The 23,522-nt window shown below is 32.6% G+C and overlaps 1 protein-coding gene across 4 annotated transcripts in view; it reads left to right on the top strand.

The window, feature by feature from the left end:
- Positions 1–23,054, top strand: part of RYK (receptor like tyrosine kinase) — a 34,803-nt gene extending 11,749 nt beyond the window's left edge. Inside the window, exons 3-15 of one of the 4 annotated variants that reach the window (XM_034439586.3) lie at positions 556–655; positions 2,134–2,268; positions 3,182–3,238; positions 4,880–5,024; positions 7,921–8,021; positions 9,968–10,093; positions 11,220–11,306; positions 14,551–14,620; positions 15,842–15,974; positions 17,740–17,849; positions 18,336–18,495; positions 20,836–20,972; positions 21,306–23,054. In XM_034439586.3, the coding sequence (XP_034295477.2) occupies positions 556–655; positions 2,134–2,268; positions 3,182–3,238; positions 4,880–5,024; positions 7,921–8,021; positions 9,968–10,093; positions 11,220–11,306; positions 14,551–14,620; positions 15,842–15,974; positions 17,740–17,849; positions 18,336–18,495; positions 20,836–20,972; positions 21,306–21,417 (1,473 nt within the window). In that variant the 3' untranslated portion in view covers positions 21,418–23,054. Of the gene's footprint in view, positions 1–555; positions 656–2,133; positions 2,269–3,181; positions 3,239–4,879; positions 5,025–7,917; positions 8,024–9,960; positions 10,094–11,219; positions 11,307–14,550; positions 14,621–15,841; positions 15,975–17,739; positions 17,850–18,335; positions 18,496–20,835; positions 20,973–21,305 lie in introns of all 4 variants that reach the window. The other 3 variants (XM_087872128.1, XM_034439585.3, XM_087872127.1) reach the window with 3 other exon arrangements.
- The last annotated feature ends 468 nt before the right edge of the window (positions 23,055–23,522 follow it).

The raw sequence follows: 23,522 nt of genomic DNA, 5'->3' as shown, positions 1-23,522 counted from the left end.
AATAATAGAGTTCTTTTGTGAATTTACAAGCTTTAAATTATTCCAGAGGGAAATCTGTGCTGTACATACCTAGTATGTATAAATGTATTCAATTCAATGTTGGTGAACTATGTAGATGACAATTCAAATAACATCCATTCCATTATGAGTGAAATAATGAGTGCAATATGTCCTATTTCTTGGTTTTTGCTTTTGATATTTCAGTATAATTCAAAGATTAAATATTTCACTGCTGTTCCAGCATTTATATTTTACCACCTAGTTTAATAAAGCAAAAAGCATTAAATATGTAAACATTAGACACATTTATTGAGAAATGAATGTGTATATTTTTCTATATAAAATAATTTTCTATTCATTCTCTTTGATTATTCTTGCTTTCATAGTATAAAAGTGACTTACAAAGCATTATTTCCTTTTTTATCTAAATCTCTCCCTCAGATATGATGTGCCACCTAGTAAACATGTTTTTTTAACAGTGTAACTGTAACTTGAAACAGATAATCTTTTGTTGAACATATTTTTAGTTTGATATCTTTCTGCATATTATTACAGATTGAATATAAACTGGGATTTCAAGTAGATAATCTGTTGGCTATGGATATGCCGCAGGTAAATATTTCTGAACAAGGAGAAGTTCCTCGAACTTTATCAGGTGAGTGCATTTTCATTAGATTTGGCACACAACAGAATATTCAAATACAGTTAACTGTTTACTTTGATGGATGGACAGCTAGTTCCTTGGAGGGCAGAAATAAGAGTATAACCTAGTCTGGTTGATCAGAGTAGTGTGAAAGTGTTCATAAATTTAATAGCAAACCAAAGAGATAGACTTTGTGACCTACGTAACAAATATATACATGTGTGTGTGAATATATGAAAATATATATATATATATGAGGTGAATTCTGTAGAATTTCTTAGTTTTGGGTGGAGTTGAAAAGCAATAACCCAGACACAGTCATTGTATTAGAGCATTTCTTGCCTCTTATCTTGTTTTAGGAAATTGATTTTACTTCCAATTTTTCACCCTTTATCCATCTTCATATGCAAAATATAATTTAAAACATGTTCTGTTTATAAATCCATTGATATTTTATGCCAATTTACCCACATTTTGTTCTTGAGTTATTATTTCTAATTGGATTCTTTTTACTATGTGTTGCATTTAATTAGTTGTATCTTCAACTACTTAATTTTGATTTTTTCTGAATAATAATGAAATAATAATGAATATAATATTTCATTCTGAATGGTAGAAAACTATTATTTACTTCTTATTAGAATCATCTTTCAGTCACCAAACATTGTTACTCCTGCATCTCGGATGAGTAATAATCAAGGAAATCTGTTACCTCTTTTCCATTGTGCTTTGATTTTATTTATTGATCAATGAAAAAAATTACATTGCTATCCAGCTCACACAGGATGACTCTGAATGGCTTAAAAATTAAAAATATATTATAAAGCCCCTAAATACACCCCCATTCCCCACCCCCACAGTGGCAACAGAGATATCAAACTAGCCATTCGATCAGCTCCATATCAACCTGGCTGTCCAGGCCTACTGACAGAACCATGTTTTCAGGATGTTCCAGAAAAGTATCAAGAAGAGGACAGATTCTATTTCCACAATAATTATATTCCATAGGAAGGAGCCACCACAAATAAGACCTTTTTTCTTGATCCCATTAGATGTTCTTCCACAGGAAGTAGATGTACTTCTTATTAGTATCGTAATAGAATGCGACCAGGAATTCCTCAGTTTCTTTCTCTGAATAAAACCAAAATCTCTGGGTCCTTCTGTTCGATATTGACCAAGGGAGTGCCATCTTTTTCGTAGTTGTAGAGTATGATTGGTTAAAGAAAGATGTTGCCAGATTTTGCTGCTGTGTAATCAAGCTGTTTGAGTTTATCATGTTAATTAGATTACGGTGGCTCACTCACTGGAATAAGTAAATAACAGATTGAAGATGCATATAATATATGTGATTTGGAATTAAATTAAGGACAATGAAAGAGTTGTGCTTGCTTTCTAAATTATACTTATATTAGATTTTTAAATTATAGCAAAGTGTTGAAGATATTTAAAACAATAAGATTAACCATTTTGTTTTATCTTTGTATTTATAGTGTTTCGGATGGAACTGTCTTGTACTGGCAAGTTAGACTTTGATGTTACAGTACTAATGCAACTCAACATGACAGTTAATACTTCTAAAAATATCACAGTATTAAATTTCAAACGGAGGAAAATGTGTCATAAAAGTAAGTTATGGCTTTTTTGGTTTTTTATTTTGCAAGAAATCAATTGCATACTTTTCATAGAATTTTCTCCATTGGAAAGCTCTTTGTCACTGCACCTCCTCTTTTATATTCATCACTTTAAAGTGCAGAAAAAAATGAGTTTGTAGATTTTGCCTCTAAAATAGATAGCTACTATGGTAGAAATAGGGTATTGAGAACAACAGAATTATCTGCTTGTGAGAAAGAAATAATTTAGATTTTCAGTAACAATATATCAATATTAATAAACTAACAGAAATAATAATGCAATGCAATGCAATAGTAACCGATAACTATAATGAAATTGTAAATTGTCTTTTTATCATTGTTTTCAATTTCCTGCTAGATAATACCTACTAATCTATTTTAATATGTTTCAATATTATGTAAAGAATATGTTTTATTGATTACAGCAGTTTCACAAGACTTTTTTCCCAATAATTTACATTTTTAGGTATATGAAAAAAATCAGGATTTGAATGCAGAATATGAATTGAATTTAGAAAGTTAAATATTATATTCCCTTGAAATATGTTGGACAAATTCATTCAACTATTTATCTCTTTCTTTCCTGGGATCATAATACAGTCCTCAATTTAATTTTAGTTTGTTTCTTCCTGTTCCCTATGAAATAGTTATATTTATATGAGGGTATTTTGTTAATAATATATATCAAACCAGCTGCATAAATTGTAATCCCCTTGTTACTGGAGGTTTGGAGGCAACGGTACTTCCTCTGTAGGCCGTGGATTGGGTAGAATTTTTTAAATAACCAAACTTTCAAAGCTTTGTGTTTCTGTTGGTGCTTGGGTAACCTCTTTTTAAAATTCTCTTCTAATAAAAGAATTTATAAGAAAACTTATCTAAAATGCTCTTTTTCTCCTCTTATCTTTAGAACTTGATTTAGAAGTAAAGCTGCCAATATCAGACAAAAATAACACTAAAGCCATTTGTAAGTAAATGTTTATACACAGTGATGTGGATTTTTGCTCCTTATTTTAATTCATGTTATGATTTGCATGAGGAGGATCATATATATATATATCATATGATCATATATGTATATACACATATACATACATACATACACACACATACACACATACATACACATATATATTTACCTGCTCATATAGAAATCCAAAATTACATTCTTCCCAAAGTTCTGTTGAATTAAGAAAATTTGCTCAAAACTTCAAACCTTTTTTTCATTCCTGTTATTCATTTAAAGATCCTAAATTACGTAGTATTTGGACACTATATTGGGCGCTAAGTGTCAGCAGCAAGAAATCAGGTGCCAGGATAGAGTTCAAAAGCACTTCGTGTTTATTTCATGCTACCTATACTCAAGAATCTGACCTACTAATGGTCGAGGCAAAATTGGTGCCAGATAAGAGTCAACAGCTTTCAAGTGGAGGCTGATCTTACATCCCATACTTACATATGGGTGCCTAGGGACCAAATTGATGAATATTTGACCCCCTCAGCTTAGTCATCTCCTACACTAAGAATATTAATCAAATTAGCAGTTTATGCTTGAGCATTATCAATATAATGAAGTAAAATACTAAGACATTAAAATCCTGGGCCAGTGCCTACTTGAGTGTGCCTATTGGTAAATCTGGTTATTCCATCTAATTCAGCAATGGACTGTTTTGAATGAAGATCAGAATCTGGCAGACACAGACTTTTATATGCCACAAGAACTGCGTTGTTACAGCTGAGCAGCCACATAAATTAAATAAATAAAATATATTGTCTCACTTTACTTTTACATTATGAATGCCTTTACTATTTTATAGATAATTTCGAAAGGGGGTCTTTATTTCATGCTGTTTTTGATTGTTAGCCACCGAGTCTTCATGAATGGATGGTATAGATCAGGGGTATCAAACTCAAGGTCCAGGGACTGGATGCGGCCCACGGGGTACTTAGATCTGGCCCATGGGGCCACCCTAGAAACAGCAAAGCATCGGCCCGCAGTGCTTCTGCCAGTGAAAACAGATCTCAGGAGGGCCGCATGTGTTCCCCTGAGTTCCTTTTTCGCCAGCAGAGGGTTTAGGAGGGAATCGCAGCCAAAAACGAAGCTCAGAAGCTCATTTTCCCTGGCAGAGTACTTGGGCCACCATGGGTGCCCCCAACACAAGTAATGTCAAGATGGCCATGCCCATCCTAGCCACGCCCACCCTTGCCCCGGTCAAACACAAGCCTGATGTGGCCCTCAAGAAAATCGAGTTTGACACCCCTGGTATAGATCCATACAAGAATAAACAAATAAGCAGTTCCAATGTTATATTATTAAATCCTTGCCAAGTTGTTTTTATAGTAACCAATTCAGTAGTCTGTATATTAAATTTTACTATCAGTTACTTTTATACATAAATAATTTTATATTTGTTATGTACTGGATACAATCAAATTTAAATCTGGCATAAATGCACTTTTAAAATTTAAAGTTCTGCAAATAAAAATTTGATCTCTAAATAACATAATAATGCTGCATAACATATTTTTTTCTTGAGCTAAGATCTGTCAAATACTATGTGCATTTCATTTTCACTAATTCTTTGCTGAATTCTATGTTCAATTTCAGTTGATCCTGTAAATGCAGCTCCCACCACTTCTACACGTGTGTTTTATATCAGTGTAGGAGTTTGCTGTGCGGTCATATTCCTGGTAGCAATAATACTAGCTGTTTTGCATCTTCACAGTATGAAAAGAATAGAATTAGAAGACAGGTAAAAGGGTCTTACATTTTCTTTCAGTTTTCATATAAGAAGATTATAATAGAGGGGGTTATTTGTTATGAAAAAATAGCCAATATGTTTGGATAAAGCTGACATGACAATATTGAATTGTTTAATTTTCCTAAAATTCTTACATGAAGCATGGAAACTTTAGTTACATTAAGTAGTGATTGCACATTAAGCAAAACATTTTCTGATGCAATCAAATAGCACCTGAACCATGATATAAGATATATTGTGCTTCTGAAACCATTGCTTTCATGTAATCAACTGATAAAGCATGTTACATAATTAATTATTTTAATGTACTATTAATTTCATGCTAAAATATAAACACTTAATTATAACATTTTATGCCTTATGCAGCCTATTTTCCTTTTTTTCTTTTTTCTTTTGCTGTATTTGAATCATTTATAAAACATATTTGGATATGATTTTGGGACATCTTCTGCAAACAAATGTGTTATAGAGGCAATGCAAGATTATTTTTAGTAGTTATAACTGAGTACTAAATTGGTATACTAAACTACATCATATATTCAGTTCCATCTGAAATGCCTGACATTGAAATGGAGGTTATTTTTCTTTCCCAATTTTAAAAAGTCTATTCACAGATGTTAAATTTGAATTTTAAAAACCCCAAGAGTCTTAAAAATGATATATCAGCGTGTCAGACTACCTGTGATATAATTAAAGAATAACTAGAGATGATGTTGGGAAAGAAAGAAATATATCACAAATACTTTACAATTCAATACCCTGTTTCCCCGAAAATAGGACATCCCCTGATAATAAGCCCGATTGGGCTTTTGAGCAGATGCGCTAAAATAAGCCCTTCCCCCCAAAAATAAGCCCTCCCCGAAAATATTTAAACGCATTCACAGCCTGTCCCCGCCATTTCCTCTGGTTAGGGTTAGGGAGACAAAGCGGGAAATCAGGTAAGACGGCAAGAGGAGCCCCGTCTTGCTCCACGTGCCCCAAAATAATAAGACCTCTCCAAAAACAAGGCCAAGCACTTATTTTGGGGTTCAAAAAAATATAAGACAGGGTCTTATTTTCGGGGAAACACGGTAATTCTTATCACAGTGAGATTTTCAAATTCGACTCAGCTTTGCACAAAGTTAGGAGAGAAGCTTAGAGCATGTTTTGTCTGTGGAAGGCTGATCCAATTTTAAAAAGCAAATATGATTACCTGTGGCAGCCATTCTCAAATTATCCAGCTTTGTGCCTCTGATTTTCCTTCAAAGAGATGAGAAATATGCCAAAAATGAGAGAGATGCCAAAGTTTTTTTAAATGTTTTTAATTGTATTTTAGTGGTTGAGTTTAGTGGTTGAGTTTGCTGTTAGTTCACAAAGTGGATGAAGCATCCACAATATAAGACATGAAAACAGTAATAAAAATATATACAGGTATACACAACACTTTCCTATAGTGTTCATATTGGTTGTGTTTCTTCTAATTATCAAGGCTCATACTCTGTGATGGTGTCTGTTATTTTGCCTTTGCTATAATTAGTGCATAACAGATGAAATTATTAGCACAATAATAATTGAACAAAGTAATCTTGAAGGTACCTAGCAACAAACCATTTATGGTTTTATAAGTTATAATTAGGAAATTATATTCATAAATCTATTGATAAACAACTAAGGAGAAATATAATATGTCAGTGACATCTTCTGCAAGTTAGCAAATGGATCATGTATTAGAAGGTAGGTCCTAATAGAGCATATCTGAATGGTCTCCTTTCAGCTTTTTTCGTTTCAGTAATAACTGCATTAAGGAAATGGACAATATGGATATGTGCATAATAGTAAAATAGATATGAAATATGCTATTGTCTCTACCCTTCATAGCCTTTGTAGTTTTGTAGAAAACTTAAAAAGTAGTATTCATTCGGAATATTTCAAAAACCTTATATGTTTCATATGCTACAGAAACTTTGTTTCTGTATTTGGAGCATCAGCAATTCCTTTGTAGTCTTTTGTTATGGATATCATAGGCCAAGTTCCTAAATTTTGTTTTTCTTTAGCTTATCTGGTTTGAAAAGGAAAGCACAGCTAATATTGAATATAAATATGCAAATGTGGACACTATCACTGCCATTATACTACAAATTGTATCTGTTCTTTTAGAAAAAGGTATACAGGGCTTAAAGTTTGATTTATTTTAAATTATATTCCTTGGAAATACTGCTGGATGGCTTTTTTCTATTTCCTAGCTTGATTGAGGTTGCTTAAGTCTTTTAATATCATTGATGGAATGCAAACTACATTTTGTAGTCTTTAGACTAGAACAGTGTTTCCCAAAGTGTGGTACGCGTACCCCCAGGGGTACGGGAAGAGTTTGGTGGGGGTACGCATTGCACCGGAGTTTGGTGGGGATCACGTGGGAATATCCACTGCACCGTGCTTAGCTGTGCCCACAGAACAAGGAAAGAAATAGGCGCGTATCGCAGTTTTTACACGGGAACTGGGGCCATCGTACATCGTATCGCAACTCATTATGGCGGGAACTTCTGCGCATCCTTCGCACAGCTCGGGTTCGGCCATTTTTAAACTGCGGGAACATTAACAGTTGACGTTGAGCCGCGGATCTGTTTAAACGCCGGAGAATTGCAGTGTTATCTAAGTGTTTCCCAAAGTGTGGTACGCGTACCCCCAGGGGTACCATATGTTTTTTATGAGGGGTACTCAGCGTTACGAAAATTATAGAAGGGGTACACATATGTCAAAAGTTTGGGAAACACTGGACTAGAAGTACAAAAGTAATTTAGAAAAGTTGAAATTATGCTATATCCACAGAAAACTGAAGAAGATAATATTTGAAACTTGATGTGAAAGTTTTAGAAACAATAATGTATTTTGTGTTTGTTTTCCAAAGCAGCATTAGTAACAGCAGTAGTTCTCAAGGTTTATCCCAGCCTTCAACTCAAACAACCCAGTATCTGAGAGCTGACACACCTAATAATGCTACACCAATTACCAGTAAGTGTTTATCTAATTACAGGTTTTGCATTGTGCATTAGTCTTTTATGTAGTCTTTTACTCCCAGAGTTCCCCAACTATCATATCCATTGTTCAGAATTTAGGGAATTGAAATTCATATAACTGGAAATCAGCCAAGGTTGAAGAAAACTGTAGTGTTACTGATCGTTTCAAAAAATTAAATTTCTGTTGACAAAGAGTTAAAGTAAAGGTGAGATAAAAACAGTTAATTTTGCCCTTAAATTTTCAGGGCTACAAGAAAACAAAGATGCACATATAATTAAAAAAAACTTTCTTAAATTAAGGATTCAATCCATCATTTTGAGAAACCAATTTTATTGCATTTCAAAAATAAAACTTCAGAAGGTATAGCTGTTTTATTACCTAGTAATGTTAACCCTATTTTTTTAACTTTGAATGTAGGCAGGCAAACCAATGCAGTGAAGTTTTGTCACGAACATAGATTTATCATACCATTGTAGACAGACATCAAAAGAGCTAAAGATTTGGATTATTCATTGTCCTTGTGCCACTGAATTCAAGCAGTTATTTTTATTGGCATAATTAATCATAATTAGTCAGTAATATGCTTATATTCACAAGAAAGTAAACATGACTATTCTCAAGAAAACTTAAGTGGACTAGCATTTCAATAAACACTTTAAAATTTGCTTAAGTGGTATATAAACCATGGTTTGCATATTGTTAGGCATACTGTTTTATATATCAATCAAGGACAAAAAAACCCATTAAAGTTATGTCCTGAGATTTTTATTATAGTTTCTGACTATTTAGGTCAGATTGTTTTGCCTCTAAGTTAAAGGCTAATATAAAGGAGTTACAGAAAAAGAATACATCATATACTAGTTTTATAGTTTCTATGGTACAGAAGCTAAATAATATGACAGTCAGCAATTATACTGTATGTCTTGTGCTAATATCCGAATTCCAGTATTAACTCTGGATACATTAGTTGTTTTGTCTTTTTTGACATTGCTATCTCAGAAGTCGTTTGTAAACTATCTCTTTTTTTAAATATGCTAGTTCTTTGAAATGACTATAATTATTTTGTCTGCGACTGAATCAGTTAATCCTGTTAGGCTGTAAAGTAGAATATAGTTCATTTTCCTTGAATGATCACAGTTTCTTAAAATAAAGGATGGCTATTTAATTATCAAAGCTCTTTTAACTAGTAGGAGGAATTGAGGGCTTCCATCAACATATCCTGCCTACCAAAGAGAATTTTCAACTAATTTACTGCTAAAAATATTTTTGAATATGCTTTACAATATACTTTAGCAGTCTCCCTAAATAAGCAATCTCTTTATGAAAACAATTGTTATGAATTCTAAGAGACTTTAATTTTTCAAAGTCTATAGAGAAATAAACAGCTTTCATATAACAGTACCATTTAAAGCCCAGAAGATGGCAGTGTGCCTGTTTTCTTGACTATTAAAATATTATAAGCTTGTGTAGTATTTAGTAATCAAATAAAAGGAAATTGTTTTTTTATCATGTAGAAAACATTAATTGGGTTGGGTTTGGCTTGGTATTGGTGTTTTTATCTTCTAGCGTTTTATATGTTGGGTTTTTAGTTTTACTCTGCGCAGAGTAATTTTTGAATCAAACAGTCTATAGCAGGGGCTGTCAAACTCCCGGCCCCTGGGCCGGATGTGTCATGTGCTGGCCACCCCCATACCCGATTTAGCGATTTAGTGATACATCACTTGACGCTGCCATGACGGCGTGAGTTTGATACCCTTGGTCTATAGTAAAATAAATGCATACTGTATTGTCCAGGAGCGGGTATTTTTCTTGCACTATTAAAAATGACATTTCTTTAAGTTGCAACATATTTTTGTCTCTAATTGTTTAATTAAACTTGCATTTCAAGTATTTACATTTGATATTTATATTGCTATTGTTTGGGTTTGCTGGTTCCTCAGGTTATCCTACTTTACGGATAGAGAAGAATGACCTTAAAAGTGTAACTTTGATGGAAGCAAAAACTAAAGTGAAGGATATAGCAATCTCCAGAGAAAGGATAACACTAAAAGATGTTCTTCAGGAAGGTATTATTTAAGTGTTGCTCTTTTTTTCCCCCCATTTTTTCTCCTTTTTCACAGTTTCTGTAAATTATTCAGCTAGATGTTGGTATTTTTAAGCAAAGAGTTAACCAAAATAAGAAACTGATTTTTATCTAAGGTTTTTGTTACAACTTGGTTAAACTTAGGTGCCTGGCACAATATGAAAAAAATGGTCTTTTTTGATATAGAAAATAATCAAATTAAAAATAAACTGCCGTAGAGGAGCATAAAACTTCCTTTCATTGCAGCATCTTCTTTACTAACTTCCCAATCTAGCTGGCAATCCTGGAATTATACATGGTTTCCATATGCAGTTTACTAATCAGAATTGATGCTACTTAGGTTCCAAAATAAGTGAAGCGTTAGCAACATACTCCACCCGAGTGTGATTCCTTCTTGCTTAATGCTTACGGAAGACAATTTCTTTGAATAAGAATCTGTACAGTATAAATTATGTAATAATGAAATAATTATATTTTATCATTTTTATAATTTAATTTTTATTTTCAAAAATCGCTTTTCAATGTTACATAATATAGAGCCATTGCTATAGTTTCTGCATTCAAATGTCACGTCTAAGCCCTTGTAATTGATATTGCTTCTTAAGCTTGTAACTTCTGGTTAAGTTGCTCATTTCCCAGCTTTTCTATTCAAATTAATTCAGACATAACATTCTAGTGCTTGAGGCAGCCAAAGTGCAAGTTTGTCAAATTTAACTAAGGAAAGATTATGATTTTCAATTTATCTGGTGATCTGACCATCTTAAAATGGCATTTAAAAGGTTTCAGCACAATCTATATTAAATTGTATTTCAATAATAATAATTTATTAAACATGTATATATAGTATAATATAATATAACTGAGTTAGCTTCTAAAGTTTATATTAAAGTTTATATTGACAAGTCTTTTTTTGATCCTCCAAATTACACAATAGCAAATCAAAGTTCAGGTGTCAAATACTGTGTGATTCAAAGCAAAGAAGTGTTAGCTGTGAATGTTCTGAGGAGAAGGATCAATTGCTAGGCTTAACTGCTCTTCATAGTTCAGTTTTTGAAGTATGTACAAATACTTTTATATTACTTTTTTTCTTTAATTTTTCTTATTCTCAGGCACATTTGGTCGAATTTTCCATGGTATTCTAATAGAAGAGAAAGATCCTAGTAAAGAAAAACAAGTCTTTGTCAAAACAGTAAAAGGTAAATTTTTAACATTGAATTTCATTCTTGGGAAGCCATGCTTTTTCATCAACATTTAGGTGTATTAAAAGGAATGACCTTTAGCACACTTTTTTTCCATTCACAGAAGAATAGATGGCCCCATTTTATTATATATATGTGTACATTTCAAACATATTTTTAGAAGCCAACAAAACAGTAAAGATTAGTGAATCTGGAAGTTGGTGCCTCCCACTGAACCTTAGAAAAATGTGTTATAGGGGGAAATCATTCCAAATTCTATTGGAAAATCAGTTTGTAATATAAGTGATAACAGGAAGAAAGAAAAATGGAAACACAAAAACATATTAGCTTTGAATAATAAATTGAAAGGGCCTCTAGCTTGTACTTTTCTAGTTAAAAGAACCAGGTGCATGGTCTTGTGAAGAAGTCTAGAATTAAGAAAACTAGAAGGGATCTTCACCACCTATTTTGCTAATGAATTGATAATCAGAATTTACTGCTGCCTTTTATTATGAGGTTTTTTAAAAAATATATTGCACATGTTTCTATGGCATTTCAGTTATATAGTTCCTAAGAGGTTTATAACATAACATTAAATACAATACATATATATAATCAAAATTATTAGACATAGCAATAACAAACATAAGTACTATCAACATGTATCATTTGATAAATGATAACTGAGTGCTATAAGTACTATTAAGAATCAACATAGATTCAAAATAATATAATATATGAAAACAGTACTAATTAGACAAATTTATTTCAGTTTAGGTATTTCTCTTATCCTCACCTTAATCTCATATTCACATTTGAAAGCCATTTTGAAAAAGCTGGAAAATAAGAGTGAGGATGCAGTTTGATGGGAGACAGTTCTGTGGGAGGGAAACTCTTCCAGATAATGTTCACTTCCACGTCCCCTTTGGTTGCATCTTAGATAGAGTGGGTATGCATTTTAAATTACTCACTATGGGTTAGATTTGTTTTCTTAGAAAAATGAATGATTTATAAGAACCAACAAGGAAATTATCTTGATAAGGAAACACAATAGGTTTGATCTAGAGTTTATTATACTGCATGAATAGAATAGTTCTGCTTTGGAAATGATCCTATCAGGCATGGTTCAAATACTTGGGATCAAATCCAAATTTCTGGAACTGTTTTAAAAGATAAAACATATTGAATAGAACAGTATTTAATATCCTAGTTTTAATTTGAATGTAAGTCAGCTTTTTGACTCGACTATTCATACTTGAAAAGTATCTAATTATTAAAACAGGTTCTTTAAAGAAACTTAGGTAATAGGTAATTTCCATGCAAATAACCTGTATTAACATTTTGTTGACACCTTATATAGAAAAAGCTTTCAAAATATTGTTGATGTGTTTATGCTGTCCATCTTTTGCTTTTGTTTGTCTATTTTTATTTCCCAATCAGAAGTTTATTCAACAAGAGAAATGGATAGTATTGTGCGACACCCAGTAATTCAGATATCCTGAGAAAATTTAATATGAATCAATCCTTATCTGCCACAGTAGTTATAGTTACTAAGTTTTTAAAACTTACATAGTTATTAACTTAAACTGTTGTAGTTTAAGATAAAATTACAAGTGCATTTTAAATCCTTGTAACTTGTTTATGTATCACATGCATGCATTCTATGTTTTCTGAATGAAAAGTTTGATAATTTAATTAATGAATACGCTTTGGTATCTTCTTCTTCCAATTGTGGAGTCATATGCAATATCTAAATGCTTAATATTTCATGAGTGCATTTATTTAGGCACATTTTCTTTTTTTATGTTATCTGTGCACACACACATTTATAATTTGGATTTATTCTATTACTTTATCCTTTTTTACTGTTGTTATTTTTATTGTAATTATTATAATATCATTACAAGTAGATTTCTTTCCATTCAATCTATATATTACAAAATCTCTCATGTCTGTTTATTTGTGATCTTCAATTTGATGAAACAGGGCGATGATTTTTGAACCAAGTTACCTGAAATGAGCTAACTTACAGAATGCATCAAGAATCTGGGACCCATCAATTCTGTGGGATTGAAATTAACCAAAAGTGTGGCTGCTTCAGTGCCACTAGAACTTCTGATTATACTTCCCAGAAATTTGTACCTTCCATAGCACAAAGGAAGATGAGAGAAGGGTATATCCTTACCCTCTTTCCCACTTTCTTCTTGACCCTGCACCTACAGCTGACAAAAAGGGCCTGACCAAGGCTGCAATTTTGAAATTTCTGAATAGGCAGTGAGGATAGGACAAGAGCGTGACCTGGATGCTTACTGGCAAAGTAGAGCTGGGTGGGGGACATGGTGGTTGAGGAGTGAGCCTTTTTCTCCCTGAAACGGTGGGCTCTTGGAATGGGAAACAAAGATGCAGTTTTCCTTATAGTCTATGGTTCCCTTTGTTCCCCCTCCTTTCAACAAAATGGTAGACAGTTCTGCGGGTCAACCAAGGAATAGGAAGAGTGATTTCCAACACTATCACTTCCCACAATCAGCATCGATTTGAAAGCAGGCAGGAGGTTAGAAGTCATTTCTGCTTCCACTGCCTTTTTGCCTGCCTGTGGCTATTTTGTTTCTCTGTTTAGGTAAAGAACGATTTCTGAGAGAAAGACCCAATGGGTCACAGTTGTTAAGTAGTAGCTAAAAATTGTATTGGAGTTTTAATACAGCAGTATACCCTTATTGCTTTATTTTCCTCGTAACTATTTTCACGTAAGTGAAAAAAATCAGTATATTCCTTATCTTCCCAGTTAATACTTGTGGAAGTGTATGTGAGGGAAAAGGTGCAATGTGGTATATTTTATTACATAAACAAGTTTTCATTGAATGTAGAGCATTATAATCTTGTTTTATTAGTCATTTACATGGAGAAATTGGCATGAGGCATCACATAACAATGAATTCAAGTATGGGATTGTTTAAGATAAATGTGGTTAAAATTATGCCATATATAAATACTTGCTTTTGAGCATGCATATTTCATTTATTACTTGGAGATCCCAGCTTATTATGAAAAAAGAAGGGATTGCAGGAACTTGACCAATTAAGAGTTTTAAAAATGCTACCAAATTATTCTGCATCAAATTTAAGAAGTTAAAAGATACACTCCTATATCCAGTTTCTTTATTCTTTAGGCATTTTGAGTTTTTATATCTAAGTCTGCAGACTCATTTCAAGAAAGCTTTTTTCCATCTATACAAATTGGCTTTAACAAAAATTTGGCTTTCTAGATCAAGCTTCCGAAATTCAAATAACAATGATGCTGACAGAAAGCAGTAAACTTAGAGGTCTTCATCACAGGTTAGTGTTCTTTTAAAATCATGCTAAAATTGTTTTATGGGATTGAATGGTTTATTTAAGATTTATTTCAGCAAATAGCTTTTTTTAAAAAAATATGAAAGATTCAAAATTATCAATTTCTGCCTTCAGGAATATCTTGTTCATTATTTGCTAAAGAGCAAGAGCAAACATAAAGGAAAAGAGAACAGAAACATTTGAGGGTGATGAAAGCATGTTTCACCAAGAAACTTACAATATCTGAAAATGTCCAGAAATGTAACTGAAAAATATTTAGAAAGAATTATTTTTAAAATGAAATCAATCTTTTCTGTAATCCTAAACATGCTTTAAAATTTTTAGTAATTTCTTACTTGTGCCCTTTGATAAATAGAAAATTAGTATTCATTTCATATCTTTAGCCATTTCTTAATATTTAATTCATAATACAGATAAAATATTTTCTAATTTTTATGTGACAGACTGAAGCTGCATAGTTGTTTTTTTTATTTTCAGTATAGTTTCAGTATAATTATTCAAAAAACATATATAAAGAGATCATGGATTAACCAATATACAGTATACATAGCTGTGGGTGTTTGTTATCTCTTGATTAGAAGATAAAGTTCTTGTTGAATGTAATTTCTTTTTATTAGCTAAGTTTATTAAGTTTAAGTTTAATGTGATTTATTAAGCAACTTGTAAGATCATTCCCCATATGTTTCATTTTATTCAGCTGTTCCAATTGATGTACCATATTTTCCGCTCAATAAGACGCACCTAGGTTTAGAGGAGGAAAACAAACAAAAAAAATACCAGGTGGAGCCTGAGAGGACCACAGATAGGTGTCCTCTCATGTTCCAGCTCTGCCTATTGACTCCTGCACTGCAGAAAAGAGATAGAAGAGGCGGCAATGACAAAGACAGAAGAGGCAGGGTTCAGCCCTGTAAAAGGACCCTGCTGCTGCGGCCTGGCTTGTGACACAATATTCGCTTCATAAGACGCAGACATTTCCACCCATTTTTGGGGGGGGGGGAGTGCATCTTATGGAGCAAAAAATATGGCAATTATGAAATTCCATAATTTACCCCTATTTATGCAGAAATGTATTCCAGAAAAATAGAAACAAATAGGATAAGGATGATAATTCTATAGTTTATGCAGCAGTACTGATTGGTCATGGAATATTAATTAACAATGAAATGGCATAACATTATAACAAGCCAACACTAATATTTCTTTCAGAAATCTACTCCCAATCACTCATGTTTGTATTGAGGAAGGAGAAAAACCAATGGTGCTGTTGCCTTACATGAATTGGGGGAATCTCAAGCTTTTCTTGCGACAATGCAAACTTGTAGAAGCTAATAACCCTCAGGTAAAATATGCTTAATCCTAGGATGCAAAATTGTCTCCACTCTGGATATTTTAAACATCCAAACCATACCATATGATTTCCTGACTTGATCTGAAAGAGGTTCACAATGTCTTGTTTTTATCAAGTTTTGTGACAAATCTTGAATAAGCAGTATGTTTTTAATTTTTTTTTTTTTTTTGCAGTAAACTGAATAATCTTTCACAGAATACGTTTGTAGCAACTAAGAGTCTCCTCTTTCTCCTCCCACCCACCAAATTAAAATTGTGTGCATGTGCAAATCATTTTGCACTTATTCTGTAGGCTGCAGGCAGAAAAACATTACTTGGAAGGATTAATTTCAAGTAGAAATTAAGATCTATAGAACAAAAGATATGACTTGATTGGTTTAGACCCCATAGGTTTGCGAATATTGAATAATGACTCCTTTTATTGAAGTTATTCAATAAAATGCATAAAAATGCTGCTGATTGATTATGTGGCATCGAGTATTAACTCTTAGAGACTACATAGAGTTTTCCAGGATGATCTGTTCCCCAACCCGGTCTTGAGTCCAAGAGTCCATCTGCCTTATTGCTGTTCATGTTCTTCTCTTCCCTTCACAATTTCCAAACATTATAGACCAGCTAGGTCTTCATATTATATGTCTAAAACTGTTTCAGTCCAACTTTCACTTCCATAGAATGTCACGGATAAAATATTTGTGTGCATTTTAATCTATGTATATGTTGTTGCATCACAGCATCAGAATAATTTTTCCAAGGTCTTCATTGTAAGTCTACCAAGTACTATTCTACAGTATGTTTCTTGATTACTGTTTTCTTTACTATTGATAGTTGAAGCTATCCACCATTTCAGTTTCTTTATAATCATTACTAAGGCTGCTTACTATAGCTGTTATCATTAGTTTGGTCTTCTTTATCTTTAATCTTTAGTACCATTTTCTCACTATGCTCCTTGCCTTTCATGACTGGACTTTGCAGATTATTTGCATTTAAAGTTATCAGTGCAGTGTCACCAACATAGTGAAGGTTATTGATGTTTCTTCAGTTTTAAAAACCTGCTCATCATCTTCCAATCCAGCTTCTCTCAACATATATTCAGCATACAAGTTGAACAAATAACTCCTTTGCCAATATGGAGCAAGTTTCACCATGTTCCATTCAGACTAGCTTGTTGACCTGTGTGTAGGTTTTATATTCTTCTAATTATTTTTTAGACATTCCATCAATTTTTGTGACCTTTCTACTTGTTAATGACCAGAGTGCTAATCTAACTTCATAGATCTAACGTGATAGCCCTTTGGTCTCCTATAACCCTTCAAGATAATTTTACATCATTAGAATCTATTTGAATTTATAATCATGTGGCATATCTGTTTAATATCTGGCCCAAGCGTTCTGCCAGCAAAAATGGGCACCCAAGCTGTGACAGCCTCCTGCAACCCTCTGCCAGTGAAAACAGTTTTCACTGACAGAGGCACCACAGGTTGATCTTTCACTGTTTCCAGGGCAGTGGAAATCTGGGCCAGATCTAAGCATCCAGTGGGCTGGATCCAGTCCACGGGCCTTGAGTTTGACATCCCTGATCTAGACTTACAGAAAGATCTAAGCTATAGATCAAAACTATAGTTCAGATTTTTATTTTGATGATCTTTCTCAGTGACCATTTACTTTTTAGGATGAACTACGTTTTGGTCATGAGCCATAAATAAATAGTAACTAAATTTCATTTGAACAAGTTAATTAAATGTCACCTTTTATTTCAGGCAATTTCTCAACAAGACCTTGTACATATGGCAATTCAAATTGCCTGTGGAATGAGCTATTTGGCCCGAAGAGAAGTTATTCACAAAGACTTGGCTGCTAGAAACTGTGTGTAAGTCTTGTGGTGTATAGAGATAAATACATAAAGCAGTGATGTTGGAAGAACATTATTTTAAATGCTCTACTGTTCAGCCAGGTCAGGTCACTCTTTCTCATTAGAGGTAGTACAGGAATATGTGCATTCTAAAATCCCGAAAGTTGTATTTCCTGGCTACTGAAAAATGCAGGTTATTCCTTGCCCATATTCCATTACTTTCAGCCCCAATATTTAAAATTAATGAAAAGTTTTCAATATATAGAATTTTTATATATTTGAATGAACCATGGTGGCAGCAAAATGGGACGGACTTTTTTAAGAAGTGTCAAACCCTAAGCAATAATAAAACTAATTAGGTTTGCACTGCTAATATTAGACTATATTATACAGTGTGATTTTCTGAGCTGTGTATGGGAAGGATGATTTAAGATGATTAAGACTTGCCTATAAAAGTTTTACTGCCTTGCCTAACTGATTGTCCATATATATTTCAATATGCAGCATTGATGATACACTTCAGGTAAAGATTACAGATAATGCTCTATCCAGAGATTTATTTCCAATGGATTATCATTGCCTTGGAGATAATGAAAACAGACCAGTGCGTTGGATGGCTCTTGAAAGCTTGGTTAACAATGAATTTTCTGGTGCTAGTGATGTGGTAAGTTAACATAAATTGTTCAATATCACATTACAATCTTTTAAACCATGTAAAAAAAAATTAAATCTAAAATTTAAATTTAAATTTCTATTTGCAGATAGCTTTCTTAAAATGATCAATATGGTAAGATTATGGTCTGCCGATAATCTTAAGAAAGCAAAATTAGTTTGAGAAATACCGTTGTATACATCATTTATAATTGGAAACGGTTTGAAGAATTACCCTGATTCATTACCAGCATCATAGCCACAGTACTACTTTGCCTCTGTTGGTTATATTAGAATATGTGTAAAAGCTGTATAAACACATTACAATATAACAGTGAAGACAGAATGTGTCAGCTTAAATTTTATTATCTACAATGTTCAAAACATATGACAGTATCTTTTCTTAAACTTTAAAGTGAGGTGATATATTATAAATTAGCCTTATATTGTATTTTATCTAGTGAGATCCAGAACAATTCCCTTTTGTTTGGGCTCCTCATTTTTGTTAAAGTAACATTTTTGTTGCTTTTAATGTTTCTCGCTCCTTTACCAGTCTTTCTAGCCAGCCCTTAAAATTACATGTAAAAGCCAGTGAACCAGGAAATACATTCCAGATGTACCAAAGTGTATTATTTGGATTGTTTTAATCATTTTTAATTATTATATGAGATATTTGATTTTGCATCTTTCATGGCTACAATAATTTAATGGCTGAAATCTTCCTTAATTCTTTCTTCTAAGTCTACATACAGGTTACTTGATTATGATATATGAGCTGTTTATATGTTGGGGAGGGGGGGTAAATTTTAGATCAGGAATTTCCAAGCTTGGCAACTTTAACTTCTGGTTGGGGAATTCTGGGAGTTGAAATCCACAAGTCTTACAGTTGCCAAGTTTGGAGACACGTGTTTTTGGTCCTAGGTTTTGTATTTAGAAATCCTTGTAGCCAAACATTTTGGTGAAGTGCTGTGCATTCATGGGTGTTATTTGACAGCAAAAAGCATTGAACCACCAGACAATGTAATAATATTAAAAATTCCCCAGAATAATAAAGGAATAAAGACTACAGCTTTAAATTTTTATCTAACTTTTGTCTGATTTTAAACCTTATTCCTCTTTTATCTAACCAGACGATTCTGTCATATTACTGCATTTAGAAATCCTAGCAGTCTTGAGTTTAAGCCATTTTAGCTGAATTATTTACTTATATATATCATAAAGGCTAATATAAATCCAAGTAAAGCTACATGCCACTTACTTGGAAGTCTAACATATTAAGTTTTGTGGCATGCATTCTGTGAAAGCATTTACAGTATTATTCTTCTGTTCCCTCTTCCCAATCCATAAAAATACACTTGCAAATTCATACTACTTATAAGTGCTGTCGTGTCACAAAGCCTCTTAGCTTATTTGCTAGCTTGCATATTCTTAATAGCTGATCATTGAATAATTTCCATAGAAAATGAAGCGATTGTATTTATGTTGAATATGATTTGTAATATCTGGACCGTATTTTTCATTTTTCGTTAAAAAAAGTTCACTGAATTTTGTTAGTTTTGAGATAAGTTTGTTTTCTTTGCAAGAAGTATATATATGTTAACTACATTTGTCAGACCAGTTCCAAAGTTGAACAGAAATGGCCATGACAGTGGAGCCCCGGCTTCTTAAAGCTGGACCAATTCAAGGCCTGTAGAGTGAGTTTATTTTCTTTCAATTTTTCCTCCTATTTGGTCTTCCATCGATACAATCTGGAAAAGAAGACACCTAGAGATTAGCATAATTTATCAATCCAATCTATTAACATGTCAGTGGAATGAGAAGGCTTTGATAACTACCATATTCAAAGACTTCTGTTTTAGAAATATTTTCATTTCTAGTACTCTACAATGACAATTGTTTTACCTGGTCTTTGGGAGAATTTTAGGACTGCTTTAATTAGCAAACTTATCTCAATACTATAACTGTTTTTTTACATTTTTATATTAATATCACAGGAAATATTTAAATTATTCTTTTACAGCATAATGATGATAAAAATGATTGTTTAGTCATATGATCCTAAATATAAAATAACTTTTTTTTAATTGACCATATCTTAAATATATGTTTGTGCATTCAGTTGTGTTATCCTGCATGTGTGTTTCTATTATGCTTGAATACAAAGTGATAACTTTTTGAAGTACTTAAAAGAGTAACTAAACAATTTTGTGACCATATCTGTTACACTGCAACTCACCTATATTTAAATGTTATATTAAATATTTAGAAACATTTGCTTTGAATTCCTAAATATGAAAAATATTGAAACAATATTTTTAAATTCTAATCAGGTGTTCTATCTAATGTTTTCTAGTGGTCTTTTGGGGTGACTTTATGGGAATTAATGACATTAGGACAAACTCCATATGTAGATATTGATCCCTTTGAGATGGCTGCCTATCTAAAGGATGGATACAGAATAGCTCAACCAATCAATTGCCCTGATGAATTGTAAGTAGAAATAGTTGCAGTTGATGGTGACTTGCACTTAATCAATCAGTGAGAACTAATTTAAGACTGTTTAACTATACATTCAGCATTTCTTTTTCTGTAGGAGTGGACAAACAAGGGAATGTGAGAGCTTATTTTACAATTTTTCATATTCAAGGCCATAATAGCCAAGACCATAATTTCAATCCCAGAAAAAATCCCAAAGTTTTATATTAAAATGTATACAAGACTAACTTTTAGATCTTAAATTGTGTACATTGTACAAATGTACAAAATGTGCTTCAGTAAGTATGACAAGTTTGATTGACTTCTGCTTACTTTTATTTTTTTTAGATTTGCTGTGATGGCTTGTTGCTGGGCACTAGATCCTGAGGAGAGACCTAAATTCCAGCAGCTGGTGCAGTGTCTCACTGAATTTCATGCAGCATTGGGAGCTTATGTCTGACAATCAACACTCAACTTAAAAACATTGCTGCATTCACAGAGAAAACATTGCCATCTATTTATGCAACTGTAACTTCTATCTTAAAATACCTGGAAGAAAATTCTATTAATTTTTGTGGAGTCGCGTAATAGGAAGTCATCAGGAAGTCAACATACTACGCAGTAGCTTCAGTAGAGGATCTTTTTCCAAAATCACTGTGCCTTAAAAAAGATAATTCATCCTGGGGAAGATTTGAGGATTATTCAAAATGACAATTGTTTGAAAAATAAAACTCTTCTAATTTCCAAAAGAATTCATGTAAACGAGTTGACAAAAATGTAAGGTTAATTTTGGCACTGTTAAATAGATGCAAAACTCAAGGAAATAACTGAGAAATGGGAGATGACTGTTTAAAAAAAAAACAAGATTCAAGGGGCAAAAGTCAACCATCCCTTTTTTTTTCTCCCCCTCTTTTCCTTATCCCCCAAAATCTTATGTGTATTGCAGCATCAAAATATTTAAAATTACTTGACTGGTTTGGGTGTTCGGGTTTGTAGTTGGAATTCTTTGTATCAATTGCTTTTATTTTAAGATGATAGCACAGTATTGTTGAAACCACAAGTGGCCTTTTCTTATTTTTAATTCCAATTTTCAGTAGCAGTTTTTAATGGGGAAAATACTTTTAAGGTCATTGTGCCCTTTCTAAGACAGCAAGAAATTATTTAAAGATTATGTATTATTCACTGAAAGTGTATGTGGAGATTCTCAGTCATCCAGGTCATGGCTGTCCTAAAAGAGCTTTTTCAAAAGGCAACTGTACTTTGTTTTTCCTTGAAGATGTTTTGCTTTTCATTCAAGAATTGAAGAAATGAAACATCTTCAAGGAAAAATAAAGTACAGTTGCCTTTAAAAAAGCACCTTTGGGACATTCGTTGAAAGTAAAACTAAGCCTCATGCTAAGTGGTAAAAATCTGGTAACATATTATTACGAATGTTAAAAATGTTGAAGCTGTCTTTTTATTAGAAGTCTTTCATCCTGGTTTATAGAATGCAATTTTTCTTGTTAAAATGGTACTGGTTTGTACGTGTAGGGTTTTTTATGACCTGAAAAGGAATAAAATATATATATATATTTTAAGGACACAGTTGATGAATAGAAGAAATTGTTGTTACAATTAAATAAGAAATTCTAAATTTGATACTGTAGTATTGCATTAAATGCATTAACATTTAATTCAAAATTTGGGAAAATGAATCCAATGCACTACCAATTTCTCCTGATAGTAAAAATTGGCTTTAAAAATGGTGAAATTATTTTTATATTCAGGTAATTCCTGTTCTCAGACAATTCAGATATAAGTGACAGATTATAGAAAAATCCCTGCTACAATAGAAATTGAATATAATTTAAATCAAACTTTTTAAAACATACAGTATGTCCAAAGATTTTCTCATACATATGTTTCTGTCCAGTGAGAGTTGCTGTTCTGCCATTCCACATCCTAAAACATGCATAGTGTTTTATTTTTGTCAACTTTTTCTGCATTTCTTATTAGTGTCACATGGGATCATTCACAAAACTACAGTTGAGTATGTCTGGAGAATACAGCAGCAAAATGGTGGAACAAGTGAAAATAAAAGTCTTAAATTTTGACACATTTTCTTCTGATCCAGGAGAAATCTTTTGTTAGTTCTAGTTTGTGCAGTTACAGATAAGATATGTTAGGAATTCGGTCTTTGATAGATAGAATTGATGTAATGTTCAAATCTATATGGAGTATTAGCTTTTACCAATATGTGCTCAAGATATATTGGAACTTCCATTGGCCTCAAACAGAATGGAGATGTGTCTGTCTGTGTATGTATGCATATGTATGATAAAGAAGATAAAAGTCCAAAACTGATGCTATAGGAAAGAAAATTCAGCATGAAAACTTACTTGGTCATTTCATGTAGTTTATCATTGGAATTTCAAAAATGGATAGAAGATTTAAATTCTTCCTTGAATGTTGCACTACAATTATTGTAGAATAACATTAAAACAAAACAAAATTATGAACAAAAAAGAGGATATGAAGCAAGTCAACATTGTGTACAACTTATAAGTTACATGAGGACCTTTGTCC

Source organism: Pantherophis guttatus, chromosome 6 (genome assembly GCF_059756535.1).
Source record: "Pantherophis guttatus breed Tessera chromosome 6, ASM5975653v1, whole genome shotgun sequence".
Lineage (NCBI taxonomy): Eukaryota > Metazoa > Chordata > Lepidosauria > Squamata > Colubridae > Pantherophis > Pantherophis guttatus.
This window is presented reverse-complemented; position numbering and strand designations above follow the sequence as displayed.